The sequence below is a fragment of the Panicum virgatum genome, chromosome 9K (genome assembly GCF_016808335.1).
Source record: "Panicum virgatum strain AP13 chromosome 9K, P.virgatum_v5, whole genome shotgun sequence".
Classification (NCBI taxonomy): Eukaryota; Viridiplantae; Streptophyta; class Magnoliopsida; order Poales; family Poaceae; genus Panicum; species Panicum virgatum.
The window spans coordinates 2776874-2794328 of NC_053144.1; the positions used below are offsets into that span (position 1 = coordinate 2776874).

Here is a 17455-nt window from a genome sequence, read left to right on the forward strand (position 1 = left end):
GGCCCCACATTTCGTCGAAGTGGCGACCACTATGGACCGAGCCCATCCAACATCGTGGGGTTGGTGAGGTCAGATGACTCGGATCTTCTCCTATAAACCCACCCGCACCACTTCCCCTACCTGCGCACACCGTCCCCCTCTCTTCGCCATTAGAGAGCGCGCGCAGCGGCGAAGCTCCTGTGGTTCGAGATGAAGGTGATCGAGAAGATCCAGCAGGCCGCGGCGGATGGCCGGACGGCGTTCTCGTTCGAGTACTTCCCGCCCAAGACCGAGGAGGGCGTCGAGAACCTCTTCGAGCGGATGGACCGCATGGTGGCGCACGGCCCGTCCTTCTGCGACATCACCTGGGGCGCGGGGGGTTCCACCGCCGACCTCACCCTCGAAATCGCCAACCGCATGCAGAACATGGTACGTGCGTGTGTGCCGCTAGCTCGCCCGACCGCGCGCGCGATCTGATCTGATCTGTTTTTTTCGCACCGGGCAATGATTGGCCTAACTGCTGACTTCGGTTCGATCTGGCTCGGCGCGGAGTAATGCGCCGGTGGATGTGGTCGTATGCGTTCGCTTTGTTGTGTTAGATAACGGGTTTGGGTAGTTACATTTTCTGGATTGGTTCTGCGCGAGAGGGAAATGCGTTTCATGAATGCTAATATTTGGTTGGTGGTTGGCTTTGATTGAGTTCGATTTATTGTGGATTTGGGAAAAATCATCTTGTGTTCTGTGCTGGATGCTTGGTGGTTATTCTGTTAACTTCAATTTTATTAACTGTTGTTCGTTTGAATCGTTTTTTACATAATTTAGATTTTCCATAGTTTATTTCAACTGAAAACTAATGGGCCGTATAATAGGATGTTAGGATAGCAGCGTGGGTGTGAAATGGTGGCATTTGGGAACTTTGGAGTAATGTATTCCATGTTAATTAGTTTGTCTGGTCCTGTGCGTACAGTGAGTGCTAATCCTAGTTAGAGGAAGTCGATGCTTAATGCACAGAGCAGTTCTCTGGAAATGTGCCATTTTAATACTCAGGGTTTATACTTTGTACTAGAATCCATGTACTCTGACCTCCCATATTTTTAATGTCTGTGGTAAGTCATACATTAGTGAGCAAAGTCCTGGTGGACTGAAGTTGAAATTTGCTTCCTTAGTTTTCTTGATAGATTATCAGAGGATGAGTTCAGATTTCACTGATTGGATTGCATTGCATGTCTGTGATGCTTCTGATGGTGGTCTTTGGATGGAATGTTAAACGGTTATGAGTTTGCTTTGGTTCCCAGTAGAGCTAGTGTTCCTCGGCTAAAATTCTGCTGATCTCATATATAGCACCGACCACCGAGTCATCGCCAATTCGGGCTGCTGCACATCAGGCCTGAATATTAGTCTGAGATGTATGATCATGGTTGGATTTGACCATCCACCTTTAGTGCTACTCTGTTCTGAACTGCTTCAATAATAGTTCCTTTGCATCTTTGATTTATCTCATGCACCACATCCATAAGTATCTTGAATGCTTATAGTATTTTATACTGGTTCTGTTTTGTAGGTGTGTGTGGAAACTATGATGCACCTGACATGTACAAACATGCCAGTCGAGAAGATCGACCATGCTTTGGAAACCATCAAATCCAATGGGATTCAAAATGTTTTGGCACTTAGAGGGGATCCTCCTCACGGGCAAGACAAATTTGTGCAAGTTGAAGGTGGATTTGCTTGTGCTCTTGATCTGGTAAGATTGCATTTAAGGCAACAGAACTTGTTAAGTTTATTTGCAAGACATGGGCATGATGACTAGCTTATTGCTCCCTCATCGGCTCTTATATATTGGAAACTAGATTAACGCATCAAAATGCTCAAAGAAACCACCTCATATTCAAACTGTATACTGCCTTTTACTTGCAGGTGCAGCATATTAGAGCCAAGTATGGTGATTATTTTGGCATAACTGTAGCTGGCTATCCAGGTTAGATAAACATTGCTTATCTATAAAGAGGATGGTTTCAAATCCCAACCTTGTACATTCGATGCTTTATCTGAAATACCTTTTCCAAATGTCAGAGGCACACCCTGATGCGATACAAGGCGAGGAAGGTGCTACATTGGAAGCATATACCAATGATCTTGCTTTTTTGAAGAGAAAGGTTCTCTTTACTTTCTTGATTTTCCTTTTGCTTTTCAGTTCAACATGGTGGCACAATACATTTTTGTTGGTTCATGACCAAACAATATATTGAATACGAATATGTAATGCTGTAAATGATGGCACTTGCATATTTTGTAAGCATAATATTATTTCTTTGTCAGTTGCTCTCTCATTATACATTTCCCTCTGTAGGTTGATGCTGGCGCTGACCTTATTGTCACACAACTTTTCTATGATACCGACATCTTTCTCAAGTTTGTGAACGACTGCCGTGAAATCGGTATTACTTGTCCCATTGTTCCTGGCATAATGCCGATAAATAACTACAAAGGTTTCGTGCGCATGACTGGATTCTGTAAAACTAAGGTAAGATCCATTGCTGGTAGCTCCATCTTTAGTAATTGCTTGAAGACAATTCTAACTGGCAATTTGACATGGACTTATGCATAAATTAGCATTCCGACTTTGCTTGCTTTTTGTTACAACAATTCCTTATTTTGAATAGAGAGTAGCTTTCCCACTTGCATGTAGGTGAATCTAGTGCAAATACCATAAGGTATTTCTCAAGATAAATGGAAACTTTCAAATACGCACCGCAGTACTTTTATGTACAAATACTCTGTTTTTATTTACATGTCGCCTTAGGTTTATCGTAAGTCAAACTTAGCTAACTCTGACCAAATTTATAGAAAAAAATAACATCTAAAATACCAAATTTATTCCATCAAATCCACCATTCCACCATGAAATATATGTTGATGGTGCATATGTTGGTTAGTATAGTTGTTGCTCTATTTTTCTATAGATTTGGTCAAAGGTAGCTAAATTTGACTTAGGACAAACCTAATACGATATTTAAATAAAAATGGAGGGAGTAGTTTATTAAACATGACGGTAAATGGACAATAGATGCCATCTCCTCAAGATTAATGCATAGTTTCAAAATTGAAACAATTGTCCTGTTAATGGACAGGTCCTTTTTTTTCTCCTAATGTTTGAGTTTCTCACCAAAAGATTTGAATGTCTCAACAGATACCTGCTGAAATTACTGCTGCACTGGATCCTATTAAAGACAATGAGGAAGCTGTCAAAGCATATGGAATCCACCTTGGTACTGAGATGTGCAAGAAAATTCTAGCTAGTGGCATCAAGACTTTGCACCTTTACACACTAAACATGGAGAAGTCTGCTTTAGCAATTTTGATGGTAATTTCCATGTATTTCTTGATTTTATATTTTGTTCTGGTCTGTTGCTAACAACTATTTTGTCCCCACCAGAATCTTGGATTAATTGAGGAGTCCAAGATTTCAAGGCCATTACCATGGAGGCCGCCAACTAATGTTTTCCGTGTTAAAGAGGATGTTCGACCTATATTCTGGTAGTTGATCGAAGTTTATGCTAAATGGATTCAGGTATTTGTGCCATGCTAACCCAGTCTAAAGTATGTCGATCACTGTGCAGGGCTAACAGACCAAAGAGCTATATTACAAGGACTCTAGGTTGGGATCAGTATCCACACGGACGGTGGGGTGATTCCCGAAACCCATCATATGGAGCACTTACTGACCACCAGGTAATTTCAGTATCCTTTTGTTCAGGTCTTCAGTTTTTTGTGTCTTCTGCAAAAAATTTTAACATACTCTATGCAGTATGCACTTTTTCGTTACACCACTTTTTCATTACACCAAAAAAGTCTTAGTCAGAATGAACAATTGCATATGATTCTGAGATATCAGTACGGAAATATTATGGACCCCAGGAGTTTCATGATAGGCTTGGTCAAAATAAGTCACTCAAATTGCATTCTGTCATCACTGGTTTTTATAATATCTTAGTTGTATGTATTTATCTGCTCATTTTAAACAGTTCACAAGACCGCGTGGGCGTGGTAAAAAGCTCCAAGAGGAATGGGCTGTTCCACTGAAATCTGTGGAGGACATTAGCGAGGTAACTATTAAATTGCGTGATGCATTGTTGGTCTGCATGACATAAGTTGTCATCATCTAATCTTTTGTTAACCCTGCTGAATTCTGATCTTCTCTATGTCATTTCCAGCGCTTTACAAACTTCTGTGAAGGGAAACTTACAAGCAGCCCATGGTCAGAGTTGGATGGTCTTCAACCAGAGACAAAGATTATTGATGAACAGCTGATGAAGATTAACCAGAAGGATTTCCTTACCATCAACAGCCAACCTGCTGTAAATGAGGAGAAATCTGACTCGCCTACCGTTGGTAAGTATAATGTATTTTGTTTTCTGCTCGGTGGTCCTGGCCTCCTGGGAGCAGTATTTTAAGCATGTCATTGCAGGGATACTCAAATGCCAGTAATTCATGTTTTAGTCAATCTTGAAATCATAATGTAGTAGTTGTAGGTCGAGTTGACTTGACTCATTTCCATTGTAATCTAGAAGCATAGTGCCAACTAGTCGCAGGGAGAATCTCTGCCATATGTAGCAGTTCATGGTTTCCTAAATTGTCTGGAAATGCCATATAGATCGTTCCTGTCAAGTATGAAGTAATTCTGTGAGCCTTTTCTGACCTGTTTATTTGTGCCCTGTACTGCAGGTTGGGGTGGTCCAGGAGGTTACGTTTATCAGAAGGCCTACCTTGAATTGTTCTGTGCGAAGGAGAAGTTGGACCAACTAGTTGAGAAGATCAAAGCATTCCCTGCTCTCACATACATTGCTGTGAACAAGGATGGGGAATCATTCTCCAATATTCCTGCGAACGCCGTGAATGCTGTCACATGGGGTGTTTTCCCTGGCAAGGAGATTATCCAACCTACAGTTGTTGATTCGGCAAGTTTTATGGTTTGGAAGGATGAGGCATTTGAAATCTGGACGAGGGGATGGGGCTGTCTGTTCCCCGAGGGTGACTCCTCTAGGGAACTACTAGAGAAGGTACTTCTTTACCACATACTTATAGACTTCAGCGTAGTATTTGTTCCTTATAGTAGTGCAGTTAAATAAGCTTAAAAAGTTGCAGTCAAGCAAGCAAAGAACGTCTCTTAAGCCTGTCGTTCCTGGATTGGTGCCATATGAGTTCACTACTACCACTACATCATACTTTCTGCCATGAGCCCAAGAACCTCTTGCCAGAAGCCTAGAACAGATAACCCCTTGCAGGGCTTGTCTGTAATGGCATCTGTATTTGTTCTCTCACCTGCAAATCCGCAAACTACACTGGGAAAACCAACCTGAACAGACTACTCATCTTTCTGAAACTCATTCCCTAAAAATATTTCTTTGCTGCTCATTTCAGGTTCAGAAGAGCTACTACCTGGTGAGCCTTGTTGACAACGACTACATCCACGGGGATCTGTTTGCCGCCTTCAAGGAGCTCTGATGATCCTCTTATTGTCTCTGTCTGTATTGTTGTTGTATGGCCAAATCCGACAACTATTCTTGCTTCCCCGACCACAGGTTCTGATCGCCACGAAAGCTTCTGCTCATTTGACCTCGGAGGAATACCCTAGTCTGATTTTTCCTGATTTCTTTGGCTAATTCGAACCATATGATATAAATAAGATCCGAGATGTGTTATCTATCCATTTCCTCCCATGTGCCAATGGCACAATGGTAAGTTTCAAGATGTAAGATTCGTTTTCGTCGAAATTGCTGGATGCCCCCAGTGATCAAGACAAAAAAAAAAGGACGTGCTGCTGGTATTGTACTGAATTCGTGCCTCTGCTTGATGTAAATGTGGACAGTATAAGATGTTCATATCCCCGATTTTCGTGGGAACACCCGGGATTTTATTTCTCAACTTTTGCGGCGACTATTCACACACCCGTTTTGAACAAACTTAGAATTTTAGAAACCCTACTCACAAGTTTAACCGTAACGCCTGGAGCATGACTCAGGGTGGGCAGGGCACAGGCACGGTAGTTGTAAAGAGGAACAGCAAAATTTCGTCGGTTCTGTTGAAGAGGAAAGAGCTACACATATACGATCGAGTATCTATCGTCTCAGGTGAAAGGTGAAAACAAAAGAATGAGCCTGGCGCCACCCACCGGGGCCGGCTCCATGTACGCTACACCGACACTCTTAACCCTGCGACCCCGATCAGGTTCCGTGGTTCAGGTTCTTCTTCGACTCCTACGCTGTATTTACAGAGGTCGCCGCCGCAGCCTTGGGGCGCCGTCTCCTCTCCTCGTCGGCCATCATCCACCATCCTCACATGGTTGCCGTGCCGCGTCAGCTCAGATTCTCAGAACGGGGCCAACCCAGCGGCGCCCGCGGGCTGGTTCCCCCTGACCCTCGGCGACGCGAAGAGCGACGAGTAGAAGTCCTCCCCGGGCGGCGGCAGCATGTCGAGCCCGCTGTACATGCTCTGGATGTCGTCGTAGCTGAGGTCCACGAACAGGTTGCTGTTCCTGGCGGCGGCGTTGTTGTTGTTGCCGTCGTCCGCGTGCGGCTCCTTCTTGGGCACCATCATCGCCGCCGCGGGGTCCTGGAACGCCGGGAACGAGTCCAGCTCCGGGAAGGGGTCGTTGTCCACGATCTCCGACTCCGGCGTGCGCGTCTCGCCCCACGAGTGCGAGTGGGACTGCGAGTGCGAGTGGGAGGTGGTCATGTCCATAGCCTCCTCCTTGGGCACGGCGCCGGCGGCGGACTCCGTCTTCCCCAGCTGCATCTTCTCCCACTCGTTCTTCTTGTTGTACAGGCGGCACAGCACCCAGTCATCCAACTGCGCGAATCGAATCGACCGAAATAGAATTCAGTTAAATTTGTTCAACCCCCAAACCGATCAACGCGATCGTCTTCAATTTCCAGAAGAACAAAACAAAATTATTGTTATTCAGAGAATCAATCGCTTACCCTGAGCGATCCCTTCTTGGCCGCGGCGGCGCGGCCGGCGTCGGCCAGCCTGTACTCGTGCATGATCCAGTCGGTCTTGACCCCGCGCGGCGCCTTGCCGGCGTAGAACACGAGCGCCTTCTTGATCCCCAGCGTGCGCCCCCGCGGCGCGACGGGCTTGTCGGCGCCGGTGGCCTTCCAGTAGCCGTTCCCGGCGGCGCGGTTGGGGCGCGAGCCGTTGGGGTACTTGCGGTCCCTGGGCGTGAAGAAGTACCACTCCCGGGTGCCGAACAGCGCGCGCTCCGGCAGGTCCCAGGGGTCGAACTTGTACAGGTCCACCTCCGCGATGATGGGCACCGGGAGGCGCTGCCCCGCCGCCTTCCGGCACAGGTAGTGCTCCACCAGCTCGTCGTCCGTCGGGTGGAACCGGAACCCCGGCGGCAGGTTCAGCTCCGCCTCCGCGTCCCTCTCCCTCCTCACCGGCACTCCCATGGCGATCGCTGATCGGCCGGCAAAGCTGAAGCTGCAATTGATCAAGCTGGCTCCTTGATTTCTCCCTCCCACTCTGAAACCGCAACGCTCTCCTCAGCTCCGGCTGCTGCTGGTGGTTGAGAGAGAGCTCTGGCTGTGTCCTGTGGATTCCGCGATGTTCTTGAAGCTGAGACCCGTGGGCGGGGGAGGGATATATAGGGGCTTCGGCGGCGGTCTGGAAGCTTCGGCGGGGGAGGGAGGGGAGGGTCAGGGGAGCCGGGGGCAGGGGTGGTCCATGCGGTTCGGCGGCTGCGGGAAAGCGGAGGTGGGTTCGGGAGCGGGAGGGCACGTGTGGCGGGAGCGGGGCGAGGTGGTGGGTTCGGGGAAGGTGGGGGAGGCTCGTGGACGGCCACCTCAGCGCCCCGGGATTGGACGGGGACGGGGACGGGGCGGGTGGCGTCACGGCCGACGTCAGCTGAATTGGGACGCAGCAATGCCGCGCGGTCCGGGTGCGGTGCGGTGCGGTGGTTCCTCGGTGGCCGCGCGCCCCTGCAGGCGTGCACCGAGCCAGCCAGGGGCCGAGGGGCGCGTGGTTCGAGATGGACGGGTATCCATCCTGTGGCTGGATTGGATGGCAACGGTTTTGCGAAAACGTACGTAGTAGTATTAGACCAGTTATGGAGGGTTTTATGACATTAAATGTTATCAATTTTGTTGACGTGGTAATGAGAGAGAAGCATGAAGTTTTGTGAAATGTGAGGAGGGTTTCATCACCATAAAACTCATCTAGCATGATTATCTAGTTTTCAGTATATGTATCTGTGCCTATAAAATTCTCACTGAGACTGGTCTTACTGTATTTGGTACAGAAAATCAGGAATTAGAAGGAGAAAAAAAAGAGCCCGGACTATTTCTCAAAAAAAAACCAGCAGGTGGGTGGGGGGGGGGGGGGGGGGGGGGTAGGAGCGATGTTGTGGACGTGCACACAATACATCAGGAGCTGCCCCGGGGATGAGAATTTCGTTCCTTTTTTTGGAATTGGGTGCACGCCGCTGGGAAAATGAGGTACACATGTCTCCAGTCCGGAAAGGGTGCCTCCGTGCGTTGTCAATGACGGGTGGTACGTGCTTATCGCCTCCCGCTACATTCCCTTTGCGTCCTGCTACTTCTTTTTCACGAGTTATGAACATACGACCATGCTGAAAGAGAGAAAAAAAACAAATCCACGTCCCACATGTTTCTTTCACTGCTCGTGCTTTTTCTGTATAGTAGGCGGTGGAAGAAGGGTAAATGCTGAAGGAGAAAAAAAAAACAAATCCACGACCCACATGTTTCTTTCACTGCTCGTGCTTTTTCTGTGTAGTAGGCGGTGGAAGAAGGGTAAGAGCTCAGATGGTCAGTGAATCAGTGAGCACTGAGCAGTGATCCCGGGGCGATGGCATATACGCGTGCGGCGTGTCACGAAAAATGGCCCCCCAGCCATCCAGCATTTCGTCCGAGTCGCGATCACGCCTACCAGGGGCGGCCACCCGAGGCCCTGTTTAGTTCCCAAAAAATTTTGTATAGTATCCGTCACATTGAATGTTTGGACACATACATAGAGTATTAAATACAGTTAAAAAATAACTAATTACACAGTCTAACTGATTAGCACGAGATAAATTTTTTAAGTCTAATTAATCTATGATCAAATATTATTTGTCAAATAACAACAAAAATACTATAGTATCAAAATCCAAACATTTTCGCGAACTAAATACGACCTTACTGAAAAAACGGGGCGGGCCACATGCGCGCCCGCTAGGCGTGCATCCAGAAGATTCGACCGCTGCCTCAGCGTCCCTATCCCATCACCCCCGCAAATAATAAAACAAAATATCCACCACCGCTCTGCCGCACTGCTCCTCCGGCGGTTGGCCCGATCCCCCCCGCCACGCACGCGTAGGAGTACGTGGAAACGTGGAGGCCAAGCCACCGCGCCGCGCCGGACACATGCCGGAGGGCGGAGACGCGCGCGCCCGCCGGCCGATTAGCTGCTCCCGGCCGGCGCGGCAGGCAATGATGGGGGCCGGGCCGAGGCGGGCGATACGGTTAACAACTTTTTTTGCAAAAGAAATTAAAGGCGATGGGATTATCGTATGGGCACGTGGTGCGCGGCACCGGACGCGTGTCGACACGAGTCCCGCTCCCGCCCCCGTGACCCCGGCGGCGGCGCCTGCACGGAAAAAGCGCAGTGCCCGGGCAGGCGGCGGCGGCTCGAGGCGCCGCGCGCACCGTGGGGGGTCGTGTGGCGGCGGCACGTGGTGGAGTCGCGGGGGCGCGACGTGGTTGGCTGCGGCCGGGCGGGAGGTTGGGCAGCGGGCAGCGGGTACGTCCCCGCGGCGGCGTCGCTGTCGGGCGTCAGTGCTGTCGACTGTCGTGATTGCTCGCCGGCTCCGGCGCTCGGCGACGGCGGTTTGACGGGCGGCGGGGAAATATCTCCGCCGGCGAGCGGAGATTTGCACGTGTGCGGGGAGCGGAAAGGGTCCAGGGAAATGGGGGCTCCCGCGGGCGTCGCGCGCCCACCGCGTGTGATGCGCCAGCGCCGTACGTGTGGGTTAGGGCACCACATGTTTAAAGTGCACGGGCAAAAAAATAAACATATTCAAAATAATAATTATTTTATTATTATTATAATTTTATTAATTATTATAAAATAAAATAAATAAGCATGTTTATTTTAACATGTTTATTTTGGTCTTAGTTGTGTTTGGTAATGGGCCATGGCTCTAATGGCCTCTTCACAGCCCAATAAAGCCCTTAAAATTTTTAGTTCAAAAATACATATGTTTAGAGCCCGGCCCTTTTAGGGCCCGATCCTTAGATTTTCTAGTTCAAAATGTTAGGCCCTTTACCACCCCTATGCACGGCTGACACGGCAGGGGGTAGAGGGAGATCGATCGTCCTCGCTGCTTATCTTGTCCGTCCGCGAGGGTGGTTTGGTTCTTATCCAGAACACGGGACCGGACGGCCGGTCCACGCCGTCTGCCGGGATCGAAAGCAACACGTGGTGGTTGGGGTACAAGCTGAGCTGGCACGCGATCGGTACAATTGTCCGGTGCGCTGAACCTGGGCGCCGAGGGGAGCTAGCTGGTCTCGTGTCGTGGGAACGCGAGCTGATACCCAAGCTGCTTGCTGGTGGCCACGCTGATCTGAATCTGATGACACTGTTGCAACGGCGGCTTTCACCAGTAGCCAACTAGGCGTAGGCTTTCCTCGGGCAGCTTGCGCCGTGTTTAGTTCTAAAAATCAAAATTACAAAAAAAATTCCGGCATCTGTATGGAGACTTAAATCTAGACGAAATAAAAAACACATTGCGACTGCTGCCTGTAAATCGCGAGACGAATCTAATGAACTTAATTATGCTATAATTATGTGCTAAATTGTTACAGTAATGCTACAATAAACTACCACTAATGACGGATTACTCAGGCTCATTAGATTCGTCTCACGATTTAGAGACGAGTTCTGTAATTATTTTTGTGATTAGTCTATGTTTAGTACTTCAAATGTAGAAAGATGTTCTTTAAAAATTTTTACGGGAGACAACTAAACACGACCTTGGTGAGTCACTGGATCACCCTCACACATCATTCACCAGCACCAGCCATGTTGAGTTGACATCGAACCTGGACAGGGTTCAGCCGAGACGTTCGAGAGCTGTTCTGTTCACTGGTCAGCTAGCGGCGGAAGCCTAGCCTCCTAGTCCTAGGCCGTCAGCCGAAGGCGGCGTCGCAGCACACAGCCGCAGCGGAGCATCGCGGTAGCGCCGCGCACAGGGGGCGCCTCCCGCGGCGCGGCGCGTGGCGGAGCAGCGGGTGCGCGACGGCGACGAGTGGCTGGCTGGCGAGGTCTCTGTCAGGCAGCGTCCACGGCGAGGAGAGGGCAGGCAGGGTGGTCGAAATCGTACGAAGGCGGCCTGCCGCGCGGTCGGCGGGCCGGCGGCCACGTTCGTCGGAGGACTGCCGAGGAAATCCGGCGATCGCCAGAGCGCGAGGCGACCGGGAAAGTGCGCCGCGGGAAAAAAAAAGGTTCCGAGTCGGCACTGGCACGGCGGCCGTACGTGGGGCGTGCCCTTCGAGCCACCACCTACCACGCGTTGCGACTGGCACGACAGGATGATGGTGTCGACATCGGAAAACCTGTTGGCGGCGAGCTTGATGCCTATCCAGATCAGCAGCAGCAAGTCAGCATGCCAATCCATATCGTACCCCGGAAGCCGGAAGCACGTGACGCGTGGGACGAGCTCGGCCGACGTGCCGGCTCTCGTCGTTGACCTTCCGTCGAGGTTACTGAGCTGACGGCAACGTCACGGCACAGTCAGCTTCAGCTCTTCCTCTGGCTCGGCAGGGCTGCACCTGACCGCAGAAGTTCGAAGCATCCAGCCGTACAAGGCTCTCGCGATTTGAAATGACCCCAGAAGCTACTCCTGCTTCAACTATCGTACTTCGTTCATAGGAGTAGAGCGCCGGAGATTCGTCCCAGTCACAGAATTACTCTGAGATAATCCAATTTCGCCAAATGGTACTCGCTAGATAATTACTTTCATGATGATTACGCGAAGGTGGTTCTTTAAAATAAACTAAAATGCATGGGGGCTCGACAAAACTTTGCTTGTACTGATCGATTTTTCTCATAATTTGTCTATTGATTTACTTTCGCACGCAGTCATTCATTTATCGTATATATAGTTTCTCCTAAATGATCAACCATTTCTAGTCATAGAATCACTTGTCTGAAGAGAAGTTGGAAGCGGTGCAACTCAGCCACGGGAAAGGGCCTAGATGTCAAATTTTAACAGAACAGATAAGTAGAGAAAGTGAAACGAAAGGCGGAACAAGGATACGACACCCATCTAATTCACCCTTCTGATACAAGCTCAAGGACGTCTTTGTCAGCAATAATAAGAAAAAAAATAAAAAATTTATAGATCCTAAACCATTGATATGGTTATAGTGTTGACTGTTGAAGTCTTGAGATAAACACGGTACAACGGGGCTGTATGGTAGTACATCTAATCCTCCTTGTAGCTTAGACAGCAAAACAAAAGGTAGAGCAAAACTTCCTCCAAAGACAAACTAGGGTGCATAACTGGATCAGATCTGATCGTCCACGAGACAATGGTAGCATCTAGCGCTTCCCGCCACCGCCGCCAAGCTTGGGGCCCTTTGCAGGTTTGGGAGCATTGGCCTTCCCGCCAGTCTTCTGAGATTTCACCGTCTCAGCCTTCTTAGCTCTCTTCTCGTCCTTAGTCTTCTTAATGCGTTCCTTGATCTCACTGTCATATAAAGATTCCAATTATCAGTAAGCACTCCTCTCTGAAGACATATACAGGAATATGAGTTGCTGTTCAGAGACAAAATAATTGCTACGCGAGATACTCCTTAGTTTTCATCCTAGAACATTACAGTCAATTCCTTTGAATTTTGACAGAAAATAGAAATAGAAATTTTAGTTTTGTGGCAAGCAACACTATGTCACCAAAACTCATCATTATTATACTAGTTTTAATAGGCTAAGCTAAGAGAAAAAGAAGAAGCAATAACATCTTCAATCGCATAACCTGCATATTTGAAGTTACGATGTTTCAACTCCACATCAGACAATAATCAAGTCAACATGTCACTTTTGTACTTAGGTAACTCATTTGATGTATGCATACAGCACCTAGAAGAAATGCAGAAAGGGGTCTTACCGAAGAGCTGCTTCCCTGGCTGCATCACGAACCTCAGGCTTCTCTGCTCTCTTCTTCTGCATGACGTCGAGGGAAGCACCTACAATAGACCGGGAATATGGCTTCTTGGTGGTGCGGCGCCTCTTCTTGACAGCCTCAGCATGGATATCCTGTAACCATGTACAGAAGGAATTATGAGGAAAAGTTACATGCACCTCAGGACAGATTGTAGTGACATAACTTTATTTTTAAAAACAAATTGGTCAGGAAAACAATTGCACATGATTTATGCAGTATTTAAAATTTGTACTGCAGATAAATCTTGACAAACATGGCAAGTGATTCATTTAACTCAACATGTCAATTTTCAGGATTATGGCCAAACATTGGCACCAGCAACCAATTAACTTGTTACGCTGCAGGAATACCAAAGAGGCAAAGAGTGATAAGGCCCAACGGCTTTCTAATACTGCCCAAAGAGTGACAGCTCAGTGAGCCAAAATTTTTAATTACATGATCACTGTACTCTTACATAATTCAAGGTAACACTAATATTTATATCATGTATATGATATTATGATTAGACATAGGATGAACTATAATATACGCAGTTAGAAAAGAAGACATCTGCAGACCTTCTTGTGCTGCTTCCTGTACATGGCTGTCCATGTAAGCTTGGCCGGCTTGAGGCGATTGTGGAAGTAGCGCGCTTGCACTTGGAGTTAGCGAAAAGGAAGACCTGAAATTTGATTTGGGCATGCAGCATAATTTAGTTTAGTACCACAGATTATAGTTTGAAGGAAATAAACTACAGGAATCCCAAGAAGTACCTGAGAGTCTGCACGGATGAATCTGATACCCTTTCCTGGGTATATCTTGGCACCACTGAAACGGCACAGCTCTGTCCTGGGTTGGTACGATTCATCACATAAGTAATGATTTTGCATTCTATGACATGTATGCACAATGGCAAAGCAGAGGAGCAACTAAAGAAGCAGGAACTACGTTCAGAAGTACATACTTGAGAACCATCTTCTCCGGTTTAACAAACCTTCAATCCTCCTCCTAATAATTACAGACAGTGAGATCAGAATCTACAATTGCAACTTTGCAAGAATTATTGCAAAGTTCAATACCCCACACCAGGATAAGTGATCACATGATATGCAATATGAGGTATCGCAGAACTGAACAAAGTAGCCAAGAGGCACATTCTAAATTGCCAATGAGCACCGCTGCAAGCTATCCAAATTAACACCGGAGCCAACCTAACAAGACTTTGCACACACATGTAACTGCTCTGCGTTTGAGCATGAAACATCACGATCTTATTGCTGCTAAATTACACGGCCACGGGACAAGGAATCATCTCCAGGCCATAAAAAATTAGAAAGTCGTTCATAAATTTGTATAGTTATTAACCCCGCAAGCCTTCGGTTCTGCTCCTCCACAGGATATAAAATCACCTTTTGCAACATGAGACGAATTGTATACTGCGCATCCGACGTAAGAATCAAGCAACTGCGAAACAGGGACCCAGAAAGTTGAGGGAAGGATCGGAGAACTAGACTCACCGTGGAAGCACCAGGTGCCCGGGCCCGGCGCGGCCTGCGGAATGGGGTGACGGTGACGGAGGCTGGCGCCTTCTGATTCTGAGGTAGGGTTTTCTTCCGGTGGTAACCCGCGCCGCCCTTCGCCCTGTTCGGTTCGCAGGGATTCGATGAGGATGATCGGGGCCGTCCGATCTGGCTGGACTCCAGTGGACTTTTGATCGGGGTCTTTTGATAAAAATGTTATGGATATAACTTTTAGTACCAATTCTATTCGATTTATAAGAACACACATATTGTGAACTCGTTAGGCACGAGAAAAACAGTGCGGTAAAAAAAGAAAGTCATGGATATAACTTGGGTACAAAACTTCTTGTGTTGACAAATAAATAAAAATTCTAAACTTGTCGGACACATAAAAAACATTGCATTTGAAAATCTTATAAATTTGTCACCGAACTTATTATTGAAAAAAGGTTTTTTCCCTGCTACGTTCCTTCCAATTCGTGCACATAATATCCTCACTTTATTGGCGCCCTGTAACGAAAAGAAAACTTTAATATAAAAATTTGTTGTGCATAAACATATTAAATAACATTTTTGCCCCAGAAAAAACACGTACCTTGACCTTTCAACATTGTTTACAAGCTGGACGCCCTATATATTAATTTTAAAAAAATACACTAGTAAGAAATGAGATAGACGTTCTTGCAAACATGTTCAGAAAAAATAAAATATATACACATAAACAAAAATTAAATAGACACAAATTTGTATAAAGAAATCTGTAAGTTATTACAATAAAGTCATGTAACAGCAGATTAACTTGTCACAAGAAGTTTGCAATGCACAGATAATGCCATATATTTTTGTATAACTTCTGTATTAGCAAAATAACTTATTGCATATAGTTTGTCTATATAATTTGCTATACAAAAGTTGGTGCGCATAAGTTGTGTCCATAACTTGTATAGAAAACTTATATTTGAGAGAAACAAACCAAAACAACGATAGAACTTATGTATATAACTTATAAAAATAACTTGTAATACAAGCTAGCTAATAAGTGAACTTTATAGTTTATGTATATAACTATGATGCAAAAGCTAATAATTTTCTTCACATAAAATGAACAACTTTTGCTGGAGACATAACTCGTGGTCATAACATATAGACAAGAACTTATATTGAAAGCAACCTATAAAGTTTTGTAAAAAGAAAGATATAACTTGCAGCTATAACTTGTATAAAAAAGAATTTGTAATAAGCTAATAGCTAATAAGTTCCTGAGAGGGCTACATTGAAAAAACAATATGACACAATGGTTGTAATGCATAATTTATATCTTAAATGGAAGTACATTTGGTTGAGCAAAAATTTTAAACATATAACTTCTGCATATAAGTTGCAGAAAAAACTTGTACGGAAACTAGGACTTCCCTATGTTTTGGAAATCAACCAGAAGAAATCAGCCTCTACCTTGTTCTGATTTAACTGTGCCTATGCATGGCCTGCCCTCATCAGCCAAAGTGATATCTTGGTATGGAAATAGGGAGCAGAATGGAAAAGGCTTAGTGAACGAACACCTATGAAAAGATACAACTACCAGAGCACAATCTGATACCTGCAAATGGAGCTTCTGAAATTCTTGTAGCCAGAACCGTCTGGGCTTAAAGGAACCTATCAGCTCGGGCGCATTTCCTTCATATGGTGCAAGTCGATAAAATTGTTAGCCTGGAAGAGCAAGATAGCAAAGAAACCAAGTGCACTAGATAGGAACCACCACTTAACTATTTTGCTACTGCCGAATTGTCTGCTACTACCCCTTCATCAGAATAAAATATGTTCATTTTTCATAAAGGGCAAAATGTGTGTCTCCATCCACAAGCAACTTGGGAAATTTTTTGCATAGAGCTAAGTAATAAACGGAGGTTAGCAAATTGCCATTCACATGAATCGATGATGGACTACTATTATTGTGGCTATGGCTTTTTGTGATTGATATACTACATGGATCATTTTAGTTGAACACAAAGTTCAGCATAGACTCTCCAAAAACACATGCCGTACCTGTTTCCAAAAAACGAATCTGTATTCCTGTACTGTGGAGCAGTGATCATCATTGTTGCCAACTCCAACTTGTCCAAACTGCAAGCTCAATATATGAGAGACCATCAGTATAAATAATGACACAAAACCTCAAATGGATAAGTGAAACATGGGTTAAAATGTGTACATGAGACTTTTGTGTCTCTCTCAACTCACATGGGTTACTTGATCACTGAGACTAAACCAAAGACCATTGTGATGCATCCCTCTTGATAGTACGGCATACCTAAATTCAAGATCAAAGATAAATTATATTTCAACTTCTTGAGCTTCTCTTTTTCATCATATGCCGTGTGTTGATCAATCACAATCTGAGGTGTGCATCTAACTTGGCTTCTTTACTTTGAGCACATCTTCCTTGAGCTAGTGACCTTAAATCTTTATCTTTGAATGAAATCCACTTCTAATTCAAGTCACCGTCTTCATAATAAGATTTTAAAAAGATTGATACCTGCCAACATGAACACCACACATGACCAAGATTCTTCAAGTTGAACCCAAAGAGCATTTCGTCACCCTAGCATTGGTTCCTCGGTACAACCATAATTGCCCTTCTCCAAACTTAGTACCTAGAAACACATTCCCTAATTCCAACTCTTCATCCTTGTATCACATATAGCTTCAAGTAGCCTTGTATCACATTTAACTTACAATGAAATCCATTTTGATCCTC

General features: G+C 46.1%; 2 protein-coding genes and 1 pseudogene across 2 annotated transcripts; 1 reads left to right on the forward strand and 2 right to left on the reverse strand.

Annotated features, from left to right (window-relative positions):
- The first annotated feature begins 108 nt into the window (after positions 1–108).
- On the forward strand, positions 109–5884 carry LOC120649319 (methylenetetrahydrofolate reductase 1-like). The gene is made up of 12 exons (XM_039926092.1): positions 109–408; positions 1541–1723; positions 1897–1957; positions 2053–2135; positions 2330–2503; positions 3170–3343; positions 3416–3516; positions 3600–3711; positions 4005–4085; positions 4194–4371; positions 4705–5039; positions 5401–5884. The coding sequence occupies exons 1-12, from the start codon at positions 190–192 to the stop codon at positions 5482–5484; spliced, it is 1785 nt and encodes a 594-aa protein (XP_039782026.1). The 5' UTR covers positions 109–189; the 3' UTR covers positions 5485–5884.
- Positions 5885–6026: 142 nt separating this feature from the next.
- LOC120649320 (NAC domain-containing protein 2-like) lies at positions 6027–7616 on the reverse strand. The gene is made up of 2 exons (XM_039926093.1): positions 6960–7616; positions 6027–6828 (listed from the first exon to the last, which is right to left on the reverse strand). Exons 1-2 carry the CDS (start codon positions 7428–7430, stop codon positions 6349–6351), a joined length of 951 nt encoding a protein of 316 aa, XP_039782027.1. The 5' UTR covers positions 7431–7616; the 3' UTR covers positions 6027–6348.
- Positions 7617–12269: 4653 nt separating this feature from the next.
- On the reverse strand, positions 12270–16831 carry LOC120649321 (annotated as a pseudogene).
- Positions 16832–17455: the final 624 nt, after the last annotated feature.